This window comes from Heliconius melpomene, chromosome 15 (genome assembly GCF_056956725.1).
Source record: "Heliconius melpomene rosina isolate 202511_hmr_F chromosome 15, ASM5695672v1, whole genome shotgun sequence".
NCBI lineage: Eukaryota > Metazoa > Arthropoda > Insecta > Lepidoptera > Nymphalidae > Heliconius > Heliconius melpomene.
Genome location: NC_140403.1, coordinates 4093965 through 4109370, shown reverse-complemented (window position 1 = coordinate 4109370; position 15406 = coordinate 4093965). Strand labels below are relative to the sequence as shown.

The window sequence follows — 15406 nt, the reverse complement described above, 5'->3', positions numbered from 1 at the left end:
GTAAACGCAGTAGGTTATGAGTTCGATGCCCTCTGAATGTGGTGTCCTAACACTAGGTTCCCAGGTCCCCCTGCCTATCCTGCCAAATGCGGGATACAGCGTGCAGACAAATTTAAAATTAAACTATCATTCATATATAATATGTACATATAATTATGCTTAACTAGAAACGTGTAAAATAACAATTCAGTGGAAATGTACGTAAGGTCTAGTATAAATATTTTAAGTAAGCATTACTCTCTAAGCCATACAGCTTTTCCTCGTCAATGTATTTATCTATAAGTGATGGTATGTAGAGGGCACACGTGCAATTAATGAATGTAAGACGTCAGCGTAGTGGCTAATGAGGTAGCTTAGGTAGCTTTAGGTATAAACCTGGTCCCTTTCACTTTGTGGCCGAACAACGCCGATTTGCTAGAACTTAGCATAAAATAAAATGAAACGATTCACGCAATATCCCGCACACAGCAGTTGGCAGAGGGAACCTAGCGTTTTCCCCCGAATTCTGGAGGCAGTGCGTGAGCTTCGACACCACAGCTAAGAAATTAAGATATATTATAGCATTCCATATCCTCGAGTGGGGATCGAACCACATATATCGAAGAACTACTTGAGACCTCCAGAATTACAGGAACTAAAAAAGTATTTAATCAGATATTATCAGGAGAGTCGTCGAGCAAGAGTGTACTTCCTTTCACTATAATGCTTTACAACGGCTGCCTATGTCGCGATTATTGTAAACCGGCAAGTAGGCGGTACAAATTATAGATTTTACCAAAGACATGGCGATTGAAGAAAGTTAATTTAATCCTTAATTACTGTCCTTTGCAACTATTATTAATAAAATTTATTATTTTTAATTATTAATATATGAGATGCGATAGGTGAACGTCAAGTATTAGGTTACACTAATCTGCGTCGTTAACTTTTTGACATTTACGATAAAATTATGTGGTAATACTTAAGGTTTTGATATGAAAATTTAAACTGCTATTTTTATAACCATGGACGTAGAAATATGGGGGGGGGGGGGGGGCGGATTGTCCATATCCACCCCGGAATAGTCTTGTGCCCACCCCAGAAATTTTACTAACATAAAAGGTTTAAACGAAGAGATCTGTTCAAGACTAAAGTCCCCCAGACAATATCTTTAAATACGGCCATGGGTAGAACAATGAGCTCGTCATACAGTTGTAATCACCAGTACTCCCTATAAGGGTACTTACTTAAATCTGTCTATAAGGACATTTACATGCTATTATCATAGTTATTATGTAGAAAGTGCTTGATAATATTGAAGTATTTAGATACTAATATTTATCAAAACATTATACTGTTATATTATTATAATTATATTTAGATATATATTATTACTAGCGGCCCGCCCGCGGCTTCGCCTGCGTGAACTACGTTACTATTAATTTCCGTCTCCATGAGTACCTACGTACCTATAAATGACGTCCATGCGAAATTTGAGACTCCTAGCATTTGTAGTAACGAAGTTTCATACAAACTTTCCACCCCAAAAACAACCCCTTAGAAGTCGAATATTGCAAATTCCCGTCTTAGCGAGCACCTACGTCCTATAAGTAAATTCCTAGCACATGTAGTTTTTGAGATTTCGTGATGAGTGAGTGACCTTTCGATTTTATATATAGATTAACTATATATAGTAGCATATTTGTATAAAAAAAACAAATCACCTTCACTGTATCCCGCACACACCAGGGTAGGCAGAGGGAACCTAATGTTAAGACACAAATTTCCACTATTCCCTATTTTCCGTCGAATACTTCGAGGCATTGCATGTTGAGTGACGGAACTCAAGACCAGGCTTTTTGTATTGGTGCTAGAGCGAAGAAATGAAAATATTCAATATTAATATTTTTATCTATATATTTATATATCCTACAAATCTAGACTAGTACCTAAACTAGGAATAGCCTAAGAAGTATTATAAAGGAATTTATATGGAGACCAGAGCAAGTTTATTCACATAAGAAAACAATGATATAGTGACATATCACATTTCTCATGCATATTAGTTGTGTAGCGTGAACGATGTTCCTATTATAAACTGGAAACATAAAGGCAAAACATTCCTATACATTTTATTTAATTATTTTAATATTGTTAATATATTACTAATACGGAAAAATAACTAATATAGCTTAGGAATTAATATTAATGTTTACTATTTGGGTGTTAATAAATATTTGACTAAATCTATGAGAAGTTTTATATTTGTATTTGAAACGACTGTCGATATCTTCTATATTATATTGAAATAGTAATAGTGTGTCTGTATATTTATTTAATATTTTTACAAAAAAAATATTTAGGATAATATAAAAATAGTAAAAGAACACAAATAAATGATTTTTTATCTGTCTGTTTGACTGTTTATAAACTGAACTACTGGAGAGACTTTTTTGTTGGTTTTTAGGTCTCGGCAGGATCTATATTTGATTTTAAAGACTGCTAGGCCTGAAGAACCCTTGTGGTCCTTAACCATATTAAATTACCAAATTAACTAAAGTTAAGCATCATAAACATTTTCCATTGACATAAAAACATATAAAAAATATTGGAAAACGTAGAGTCTATAAAGTCCGCAAACGAAGTTGCAGGCAGCCACTAGTTAGAACCAAATGTATATTTTAACATATTCATATTTAACATATCTTTAGGTGGGTTTTTGACGGAATTATTTAAACAACCTGAGATAAGTAGAGACCGGTTGTATTACAATAAGCTATTTTTAGTTGGCTTAATGTTATAAAACCATATAATATTATTGGATTTATTTAATAATATATTCCAAAATAATAAGATAAAATCGAACTTTTGTTAGTAAATTACTCATTAATAATATTTCACACGTTATTTTGACATGAGTGGTCTATTCAGAATTACTTTTAGAGCTATTTTAAATATATTTACATATATTTATACGTCCCTAATTAAAATGCATAATGCATTTATTTTATTTATTATTATTATAACTTGAAATTTCTGGTTTAAAGCTTAAATTTCCTAACAAAATACCTTACACGAATATTATGTAATATCATAATATATATATACGAATTATTTTATAAGAAAACCGGATATATGTTATCGTACATTTTGTTTTTTTTTATTTTCACTGTAAAATTTAAAAAAAGTATTTGGCAAAAATAATTATAAATTTAGTAAATTGCATAATAAAAGCGTTTCTTCTTATTTAATAAAATATTTGTTACTCTGCTTTAAAATGCTTATAAATTCAATACCCAGTCCAAAAATTAAAAAATATATTTGCAAATACGAAACAATGTCTAAAACATCTGTTAAAGTTGTGAATAAATTGGAAATTACTAAGCTACTTTCGCAACGCGGCCTTCCTCCGTTTTTGTGTATATTACTCCCCTTTACGCTAGTTTCTACGTCCGACCTCGTTTGAAAAATAGCAAAAAATGCCGCCGCGCCGTCTGTAAGTAATTAACTAATAAATTGACTCTCGGCGGAAATATATTTTTATTTAATTTTTAAAACATGTTATTATATAAAATTTAACGTAATATCGTTCAATAAAATATAAAAAAAATTCAGAATTAAAAATTATACCTATATAATTCAAAAAAAATATAAAGTTATAAAATATCCAAATTAAAACATTATATTTATAATTTTCTTTAAAAAAATATATAAAATTCACAAATTGGGAGCTTCGTGCGTCCTGGACTCCAAGAAGTAGTTTCTTTTATTAATTTTCTACTGATTTTAAGGCCTATTTCATTAACATAAATTCCCTTTGTAAATATAAATATTTCTATAAATTAGAATTTGAACCAGATAAGTTTTTTAATTAAAATATATAATTTAAATTATATTTCTACATGTTAAATTTCTTGTAATTATTAAATTTGCGCTTGCATGTTCAATTTGTAACACAGCACGATAGGCAGAGGGAACCTAGTGCTATACACTCCGATCCCTACTTTCTTCCGAATTCTGGAGGCATTGCGTGTTGAGTGGTAGAACTTAACCCGGCACATTACCTCCATACCAGAGCAGAGATTATAGTATTAAATACGTTCGAGTGAGCATCGAACCCACAACCTATCGCACTTATGCCTTTGCCCCAGTATCACGTCTGGCCTAAGCAGTTAATATTGTTATATTTGTAAGTTAATATTGTTTTATTAATATAGAAATTAATAATGATTTATTACATTGTTTTTATTCTTAAGTTTACAATTTCGGAAGTAACTTGGCTGGTTTTTATTTAGTTGATAATTTATTAATCTTTCAGCGACTTAAATTTGATACATTCTATTTAAAGGTTAAGGTTAAAGATTATTATTTTAAGTAGAAGGTACGAAATGTATATTTTTGGTATAAACTTATTTCTATTTCTTTGGAAAGGAAAACTACTGATTTGTTTATGTTATGAACGATGCTCACTTCCCATATTACCCATAGAGTATACAAATCACTTATAGTTAAACCCATAACGATTCTTAAATTATAAACATTATAATCTCATTGTCTATAATTTTCCTAGTGGGAACGATAAAAAAAATTTAAATTATATTGAATCTTATAAACGTATAATATTTTACTACTATATCAGAAATATGCGTGAATAATGGAAGTAGTTCTAGCACTAACAATTATAATACTATAGCATAACAATAACATTTGAGCATTAATTCTAATAATTTATACTTATATTAAATTATTATATTTATATTAAATTTAAACTTATATTTTAATCTTTTTAGAAGAAGAAGAAAAATCAATGATGATCACATAATATCTAATTGTAAATTTTCCTTAATTTATCAAAATTAATATATTAACTTAAAACTTACATTTAGAAAGAATAAACTGCCAACCGGTTAACATTTTAACGTTAAATCACCACAATAAAAAAACACTACAAAAATAATAATAATAATAATAATAGTTATTTTTATAAAGTCTTTTCCATACATATAGAAGAATCACTAGAAATAAGATAATCGATCGTAACTCGCGCGCACTTCGCGCCGTCATGCGCGGACTCACTACAGCCTTGCAATTAAGCGAACGCGCATTCTCCATGCCCCTATATACCTTCGCGTCCTACCTTTAATGCTCTCGATTATTGAGATTGAGATTAAAAAAAATAATCAGCATCACGGTGTATCCCGCATATAGCGAGATAGGCAGAGGGAACCTAGTGTTCCCCATTTTCCGACAAAATTAAAATATAAATAGAAATAAATATTTCAGTTGCTCGAGTGGGGATCGAACCCACAACCAGTCATCCTGCACCACGACTGGCCTCAATTATCGAGATGATTTGAACAATTTCACTTATCGTATTCATAATCTATATCTTCTATATATATAAAATCGAAAGGTCACTCACTCATCACGAAATCTCAGAAACTACAAGTGCTAGGAATCTCAAATTTTGCATAGGAGTTACTTATAGAACGTAGGTGCTCGCTAAGACGGGAATTTACAATATTCGACTTCTAAGGGGTTGTTTTTGGGGTTGAAAGTTTGTATGAAACTTCGTTACCATAAATGCTAGGAGTCTCAAATTTTGCATGGACGTCACTTATAGGACGTAGGTACTCATGGAGACAGAAATTAATAATAACATAGTTCACGCAGGCGAAGCCGCGGACGGGCCGCTATTTGTGTTATATAAATTATGTTCTATATTGTCTTATGTCACATATCACCATTCGCCATATAGGTACAACGAGTTGCTTGGTGGATCAAGCTTAGTTCATATTGGGGACAACTTCTTTAAAGCATGCATATATTTTACATGCTTAAAACAAATTACGTATGTGCGCATACTGTAGTGTACGCAGTGACAAGACACTCCTTTCCACATTTTCCGCAGCATTTTAAGAAGATGGCAAGTACCATACATAATTATAATATTGAAATTGATTGAAAATGTTAAACAGTTTGCTGCCGATTTATAACAATGAAATAACTATTACTGGATATACAGTTATGAAATTAAAATCAGAGATTTTCGTGATATTATAAACAAGCAAACTCGAGGATGCAAAACTCAGCTTCACGCTGTATCCCGCACACAGCAGGGTAGACAGAGGAAACTTAGTGTTAAGACAATACGTTCCCCACTTTCTGCCGAATTCTGGAGGCATTGCATGTTGAGTTGCAGAACGGCGTTAACGCCGCGCTTTGCCTCGACACCAGAGCGAAGAAATGGAAATAAATATTTCACTTCCTCGAGTGGGGATCGAACCCACAACCGACACGTTATAGTCAAACCCTTGAGATGCAAAACTCAAATTACATAATTAAGAAAAACATATCTAATCCAATTCACAACAAAAATATTAATATAATTTATAGATTTTAAACACGTTAACAAAACAATTGTATATTTTCATAAATTATATTAAGAAGATGTGGTTTATTTCCTTTCTTAATGATCCTTTGTGTCCATTCTACATATGATGATGTTTTCCTTATAGCGATGATCCTTGTTTCCGGTTTAATAAATTAGAAATATCATATTATTTGAGGCTCTCTTGGCGTAGAGACAGGAGAGGTTGTTAGTTCGATTTCCACTCAGGAAAATTAATTATTAGTTATTTGAGTTCTGCCACTTAACAGGCAATGCCTCAAAAATTCGGTGGAAAGTAGGAGTAAGTAGGAGAGAAACACTATGTTCTCTCTGCCTACTCAGCAATATACAGGATATACAGTGAAGCCGAAAAAAAAATGGAAATTTAAGTTTCAATTGACAAATAACTTTAAAGCTCTACCCATATAAGATTAATAAATAATGCATTAATTTTGGGCATTACTCGGGGACATATATATTGAAAATATTTTAATTTTCCTAATCGAGCTAAATAAAGTTTTGTAGTCGATTTCCACTATGTCCAATGCCCAATATTCAATATCTCGAATTTGGACAGAAAGTAGAAAATAGAGTGTCTTAATAATAGATTCCTTCTAAGATTAAATAAAGTTCAGGATCAGCTTCTAGTATATAATAATATAATAACTTTAAACATACTCGTATGTTACAAATAATGTTTAACTAGGTTCAGGTATTTACTAGAGAAAATTATTTTATTTTCTCTAGTAATTCTTACTTATTAAATTTATACATTATTGGTTAAAGTTGTTACCAAATTATGAAACTATCAAAAAAGAATAAGCATCTGGTGTCTTTATAAATTAAAAAAAAAACATACAGTCGAATAGATAACCTCCTTTTCTTACAGAAGTCGGTTAAAAACATGTTTTCCATGTCATCTACCATTAAATTATTCTAAAATAACAGGCTTAGATATAATTTGTTTATGCGTAAAAACGATATTAACATTTATCATAGGCGTAAGGACTCCGTGGAAAATTTAACTGAATAATTTTAATTATTTATATAGGTATTTTTCCAAGCGGGCGCGAATCTTAAATCATTTTTAAGGCAGCTATATCTAGACAACTGCGCCATGACGGTGTTCACTCTATTTATTTCACAGTTACATATTACTTACATTTATTTCTATCTGTCAAGAATAAATATGTTTATTTGAAATAGTAAATAGATAGAATAAACCTAAATTGATTTTATATTCTTTGTTGAGGAAAATATAGTTAAGACTAGTGATAGCTCTCCGTCCTTGCTTGTTCAGTTAATACCTATTAAGTAATATCTTTAGTATGGCTGTTTATATACATACTATAAAATATATTTGTAGTATGTGACGTGAAGGCTGGCTTAAAGCCAGCTTGTTTTAAATTTAAATAAATATAGGTACTTAAGCAGTTTGAAATGTAATTAAATGCTTTGTAAAATAATATTTTATAGGAAAAATTTAAATTAAGGCATATTTTAAAAAAGTAGGGTAGGGTGAATCTGAAAAAGAATATATAATTGTGATAGTTTAATAACATAATTTTTTAATGGAAAAAATAAGGCAAACGGGCGAAAAGAAAAATAGAAAAATATGGTATAAAGACGTCATTATACAGGTGATCTCTGCCAAGCAACCCTTATTATATATAAAAAAGATGAAAAAATATATGATAATTGGTAGGCGTTGTAAGTATCACAGAGACATTGTTATTTTCACTTTCTCATATGTTTACTATAATATATGTATGTAAGACATTATAATAACTTGAAAATTTTCTCGAATAAGTCCGAAGACTTAATTTATTTAAGGTTAACCTTTGTATTGATTTCAGATTAATTTAAATAAAACTTGACTTAAAAAGGTTTCATTTTCGTTTGCTAATAAAGCGTTTACTTTATTTTTTCCCGTCAGTATTTGATAAGTCGAATGTCCCACTTTCTGTATTGTAATACAAACAACATTTTTAAGCAATATCTTGTGGAAATTTAAATTACTTGGCGATTCAATAGTTATTAACACAATCACACAAGCTTTTAAGAAATATCTTTCTTTATTAAATGGTAAAATAAATTTATTATAACGAAATCTTACTATTACAGTGCTTAAATTATATTGTTTTTTTTTATTTTCAATCAATAAATATTTGATATCTTATTTAAATTTTTAATATGTTTTTGATATGTATGATTATTGTTATACTAGCGGACGCGCGCAGCTTCGCTTGCGTATTTAAGGGTGAATTCTAATAACCCATGAAACACGTGTTCAATGAAATATTTTTAAGAGTCTAAATTTCAAATTTTATAAAAATCGGTGGCGATTTGAAGATTTTTCCATACAAACTTTCAACCCCTTATTTGCACCCTTAGCGGGAGAATTCTAGAAAACTATGAAACACGTTTTCAATGAAATATTTTTATGAGTCTAAGTTTAAAATTTTATAATAATCGCTGGCGTTTTAAAGATTTTTCCATACAAACTTTCAACCCCTTATTTGCACCCTTAGAGGAGGAATTCTAGAAAACAATGAAACACGTGTTCAATTAAATACGTTTAAGAGTCTGAATTTCAATTTTTATAAAAATCGGTGCCGATTAAAATTTTTTTCCATACAAACTTTCAACCCCTATTTGTCCCCTTTAGGGTTAAAATTTTTCAAAATCCCTTCTTAGTGGATGTCCAGATTACGAAAGTAAACTTTTGTCCAAATTTCCCGTTTCTACGCACAGCAGTTACGGCTGTGCGTGCGTCTTACCTCAGTCAGTGAGGACAAGTCCTTTTATATATATAGACTAGCGACCCCCTTGCGGCTTCGCCCGCTTTTACTACTGGATTATTCATATATGTATGTTTGCAAAGCACTTAAGATAATGTGAAAATTAATTAAACTCTAATGCAACCCGCATTACCCGCGTAGTTCCAATAAGGATTTTCCAATTCTTTTACTCGGCAAGGATTTTTTAGTAGGTATCGTAATTTTAAATCTGTGCTACTACTCTTTTCAAGTACTTATTAAAATATATTTAAATGACTATTTTTAGATAGTTAAATGACTATTTTTAAACGGAAGAAATTGTAAACAAAAACCTACCTACTAATAACTACTACAAAAAATATGAAACCAAATATATCGCGCTTAAATAATACATTCAACTCCAATTATCCAATACGTGCAAACGCATCTAAATCTTTGTTGCTATGCCTCTATAGCGGGCGGGTTTTTTTTTTCGAGCTTGTGGTTAATGTTGAAGAGGGTATTCTGTCCCTGATGAAAAGCAAGCACTACGTGGCTGCCTGTGAGGAAAATTAAATAGAATGCATTGGCCGAGAATCGAACCCGGGCTGCCCGCGTGGATGACTGCTCATGACGCGCTTGTATAAGCAAAACGTCGCGGGGCGCGTTTCGCAGCAAGGATGTTTTGATATTGTATCAACTTCTAAAGTACTTATTAAAATGAAAAAACAGTAAAAGACAGTTTTGATCTACATTAAATGGCCAACGTAACTAATATACTTATTTATATGCTGAGAGTAAGGGATAAGTGAAACTTGACTCGATACAGTTGATGTGTGAACGGCGTGATGTGTCAATAATTAAATGCGTTTTTCTCTAAAACTATTCGCAATTTCGAAATAGTTTAAAAAGCAAATTTTATCTTCGTTTAACGTAGAAATTTAATAAAGTATTTTAAAGGATAAGGATTAATACCATTATGGAAAAATATCCCTCACAATAAAAAATATATTGAAATTACTATTTTTAGACAGAAATATGATCACTACACGTTATCCTTAAAAGATAAAAATATGCTCTCGCGGACTTTTTTGTAGATTTCATTAAGAGGAACAATACTCCAGTACATTATTTTCATGTAGTACTTACCATTAAAGCAGCGCATGCGCGAAAGTGTCTCAATGGGTAGGACTTTAGACACATTTATCGTATTTATGTTAATTTACATAAGAATATACAAATAATAAACTATATATAAACCTTCCCTGAGAAATACTCGACCTAATTGTGAAAACCGCATAAAAATCCGTTGGGTGGTTTAGAAGAAGAAGAGTTAGAAAGTTCAGACAGACACGAAAAGCGACTTTGTTTTATAAGATATAGGATAGGAAGATAAGAACCACGGATTCGCAATTAAGCCCCAGCCTGTACTAGGATAGGCAGAGGTAGGTATATAGCAGGATAGGTAGAGAGAACCTAATGTTAAGACACTCAGTTCCTCATTTTCTGCCATTTGAAAATATTAAATTATTCATTCCCCCAAGTGAGAATCAAACTCAGAACCGCCAAGCTTGCAGTCACACGTGCCACGACGGCCTCTATTATTTGAATGTAATTTCTACTACTTTAATTTCATTCTCTTTATTTTTTCCATAGCACTGATATCTTTTTATATATTTTTATGAGAAGGCAATGATATCAAAAACTTAAAGGACGTATATAAGAGATATGCGTTTAACCTTGGCCTTCAGTAAAGGAAGAGTACAGGCACTTTTACTTTTAGTTCTTTTACTTATTACTATCTTTCATTATTGTTGATTCTATTTAATTTGAAATTAAATAATTTTGAATATTTAATAAATTTTGAAGAGATATATTCTGAGGCAGTCGTGGCGCAGTGGCAGTGGTGTGGCTGCAACGCGACGGTTGTGGGTTCGTTTGCTACATGGGGGAATGAATTATTATTTATTCATATTTTTATTTCTTTGCTCTGACACCAAGGCAAAACCGAGTTCCGCTACTCAACATGCAATGCCTTGAAAAATTCAGCGGAAAGTGAGTAATGGAGTGTCTTAACACTAGGGTTTGCTTTTGATTAAGCAAGCACTGTCACTTGTCACTACCATTTTCTCTGTATCTAAAAATATAGATATATGTATTATCTATATATATAAAAGGACTTGTCCTCACTGACTGAGGTAAGACGCACGCACAGCCGTAACCGCTCATGGTAGAAACATGGAATTTGGACAGATGTTTACTTTTGTAATCTGGACATCCACTAAGAAGGGATTTTGAAAAATTTTAACCCTAAAGGGGTGAAATAGGGGTTCAAAGTTTGTATGGAAAAAAATTTAAATCGGCACCGATTTTTATAAAATTTAAAATTTAGATTTTTAAAAGTATTTAATTGAACACGTATTTCATCGTTTTCTACAATTTTTCCCCTAAGGGTGCAAATAAGGGGTTGAAAGTTTGTATAGGTTTTTTTTAAATCGTCACCAATTTTTATAAAATTTGAAATTCAGACTCTTAAACGTATGTAATTAAACACATGTTTCATGGCTTTCTAGAATTCACCCCCTAAGGGTGCAAATAAGGGGTTGAAAGTTTGTATCGGAAAATTCTTAAATCGCCACCGATTTTTATAAAATTTGAAATTTAGACTCTTAAAAATATTTCATTGAACACATGTTTCATGGGTTATTAGAATTCACCCTTAAATACGCAAGCGAAGCTGCGCGCGTCCGCTAGTATAGATATATGTGCTTTATTATTTTCCTTAATGATATTTTCATATAAAGATTTAATTATATCGTCAGTAATAAAATATTTTATGTTACTATTAATAATATAAATGTTAGGATAATATATATGTAACTAAAAAGAATAACTTAAGAAGTAATTTCTTGGTGGTTATACAGACGTATATACTGATTTATATACCTGATACAAAATTTCGCAGAAGACACTATATCTACATGAATACACGTTCTTCGTGTTTCACGACCGGACCATTTATTAAAAGTTGATCTACTAGTACTAGTTTGGTGACTGTATTTTGGTTGTACCTAATATTTAACTTGTTAGTTATTCAAAGCAGCAAAATTATTAAAATATACGATTTAAATGCTATAGTATACTATTGTATATTCTATTTGATTTATTATTCCTTTTTTTTTCACTTTCACGCTGTATCCCGCATGTATAGGGATCCTAGTGTTAAGACACTCCGGTCTCCACCTTCAGAATGGCGGAACTCTACGGCGCGCTTTTTCCTCGACACCAGAGGCACGAGTTGGTTGGTACGGATGGAAACAATTCAAGTTCGTGTTCAATTTCAAGGACATTGCCTTTAATATGATAATGTTTTAATAGAAGTAAGTAAATAATTGTTCAGTTTTAGCGGGCGAAGCCGCGAGCCGGTTGCTAGTTCATATTTATAAATTATTTTGAATTTAAATTTTAAAATATTTATTTTATACAACTTTAAATTTCACAATTCTCATCTGTTTTCGTTAAGCTCAAACTAAAATATCGTATTAAAACGAAAAAAAGGCTACAAAAGTGTTGTTATATCTTCAACAAATATTTTTTCCTATAATAATTAAATTGACCTTGCTAATGTTGTTAAGTTAGTTAAGTGGTTAGGAATATTTATTTTCATGATATTTTTCTAGAATTATCATTTATTTTGGGTATCAATTAGTATGTAGTAGATACAGTTCTCGGTAAGTAACCGAAATGTGGACAGACAAGCAGATGAAGAACTGTAAAGTTAATATTTATTTAACGTGTTTATGTTTAGGTTAATATCTTGCTTAACACTGTAATAGCTGGCATAGTTGTACGACCTCCTTTTACATACGATTATCACAGTATACCTATCTTATATTTAACTATTTTCTAATCTTATGATTTTTACAATAAGAAATTGTACCTAATGTTCTTTTTTCAGCTTTTAATATGAAATATGAAATATTTAATTTCATTAAGTGGCGTATTTCCTACAACTTATCGCGTTCATAGTTGAACGTTTGTGCCTCTGCGCCTAGACTAACCCCCAAAAATTACACACATTACATATTTATATCAGAACGACTTTTGATTTCATATTTCCATTAAAAAACGTTGTTTTAAATTTCCTAAAGACATGAAATTTTTCTTACATATGTTTTATTAAGTAGCGCGACGATCGTAATTTCAACCCCAGTTGGAGGAGTGGAATATCTTCATTTCTTGGCACTATCAAACAAGTCAATTCGCGTTCCAATAATCAACACGCAATGCCTCATAAAAGTGGGCAGTACGTTCCATGCTTTCTCTGCTGTTAATCATAAAGTCTCTGGAATATTTTATTATTATTTTGAGAGTATAACCAAAAACTAAAACCAATATACCTAATATTTTTAATCGCTAATGTAAAATGACAAATAAGTTTTGAAATTATTTACTGTTGAGTTATAAAATTACCATAAACCTACTATTACCATAAAGTTACTTAGTATATATACTACAATCGGCGTGACTGCTAACAAAAGCATAAAATAATACATTTAATATTTAAATGTTGATTATTCAAATGGTATTTGGCGATATATTATTCAAATAACTATCCACCAGTAACAGCTTTGTCGGTCTTTGAGTAAATACTGAAAAGTAATTTTCATAATACACTCGATGCAAAACTCGTTTGATATATGATTACTACGTTGACAGAATTTAAATTTAATATTTAACATTTTTATTTTTTCGCTCCGGTGTCGAAGCAAAAAGCGCGGCGTTAAGTTGCGCCACTCAACAGGCAAGACCTCCAGAAATCAGTGAAAAATGGGGAGTCTCCCTCAGCATACCCTGCCACAAGCCTGATAAAGCATAAATCTGATTTAAAAACATATGTTACTTGACGTAAAGTGGATTACAAATTCCTTATAAGTGTATCACATTTGCGAAGGTGTTACACCCATAACATCTAAATTAAAGAATTTAAATTATTTAGATCAAATCTATTAATCCTGCCTTATGAATAGTGCTTAACACTAAGCATATACGTCAATACCTTTCACTCATCAGCTAACACACCTCTACTAAAGAATATTTCTTATACTACGTAGTTAGCGTTAGATTATTAGTTGCTAATAAATAATTTGTTATAATTACAACACTGTCGTAGTTCATAAGAGACAGGAGTCTCTCAGGAAGTATACCTCCTGAAAGACTCCCTTTCAAATAATGTATTTCTTGGATCTGCAAGTAAAAACACCATGAGCTTCTTTAACTGTAGCAAGAAGTGTCATTATTCGAGCGGAAGATGAACTCCACCATCCAGAAAATTTCATGCAGCTTAAAAAGCGAAATAGTTTAACAATTTACTTAATAGTTATAACGGAAGGTAAAAAAGGTGATTATTTATTTTCATCGCTTTTACGTCGATTTCCTTTCTATCCCCCCTCTTCCCACTCTTCTATATGCGGAAAAACTTGGGAAGCTCTAAAAGTGACTATTCCAACAATTTACATAACACTTCTAACTAAAGGTATATACAATGCTTCGTTAACATCATCTTCATTTACTTATCAAACTAGGTTAGCCCGCTTCAATAGACTACTCAGGATTCGTTTTGATAACGGCATAACCCACGATTAATTACAGCCAGCATAAGTGTTTATACATACATACATACATAAATAATAAATATCAGCATTTTAAAATACCACTTGAATATGGCAGAGGAAATTAACATTTAACCTGCATTTCCAATAAAATGTGGTAGAATTTAGCTGATGAAAAAACTGAAGGTTCTCTATTCGTCGTGTAATTTTTTTGTATGTTTTAATTTTCAACAGTGGCAAAATGTAGTTTTTGTTCGTGGACGTGGATCTTTGGTTCCCTTTGGTAAACCTTTGGCGGCTTTATGCGACTTTATGCAGCTTCCGCCAGGAAGTTAGTATTTAGTTTTTGTTTACAAGAAAGCCTTTCCTGTTCTAGAACCCCAAGCTTTACAATTAAATATTGTAATTAAAAGCACACACTTTACACTTCAGCCCAGAAATAGAGACAACTTGGACGATCCATAATTCTTTTTTGGCTTTTACGTGCACTTACAAAAATGTGTTTTTCTATGTTGTTTTTCAAACGATTAATTTTTTAACCGACTTCTGTAAGAAAAGGAGGTTATCAATTCGACTGTTTTTTTTTTTTTTTTTTATTTATTTATTTATTTTTTTTTTATGTTTGTTACCTCATAACTTTTGACTGGGTGGACCGATTTTGAAAA

The 15406-nt window shown here is 31.3% G+C and overlaps 1 protein-coding gene across 2 annotated transcripts in view; it reads right to left on the bottom strand.

Moving 5' to 3' along the window:
- The window catches only part of LOC146531361 (putative inorganic phosphate cotransporter), a 33325-nt gene that overhangs the window by 14858 nt on the left and 3061 nt on the right, over positions 1-15406 (bottom strand). The window contains exon 1 of one of the 2 annotated variants that reach the window (XM_085197886.1): positions 4860-4996. The exons of the other annotated variant lie outside the window; for it this stretch is intronic. Coding sequence (XP_085054012.1) covers positions 4860-4893 — 34 coding nt within the window. The 5' untranslated portion in view covers positions 4894-4996. Of the gene's footprint in view, positions 1-4859; positions 4997-15406 lie in introns of those variants that run through there. 2 annotated transcript variants of the gene reach the window in all.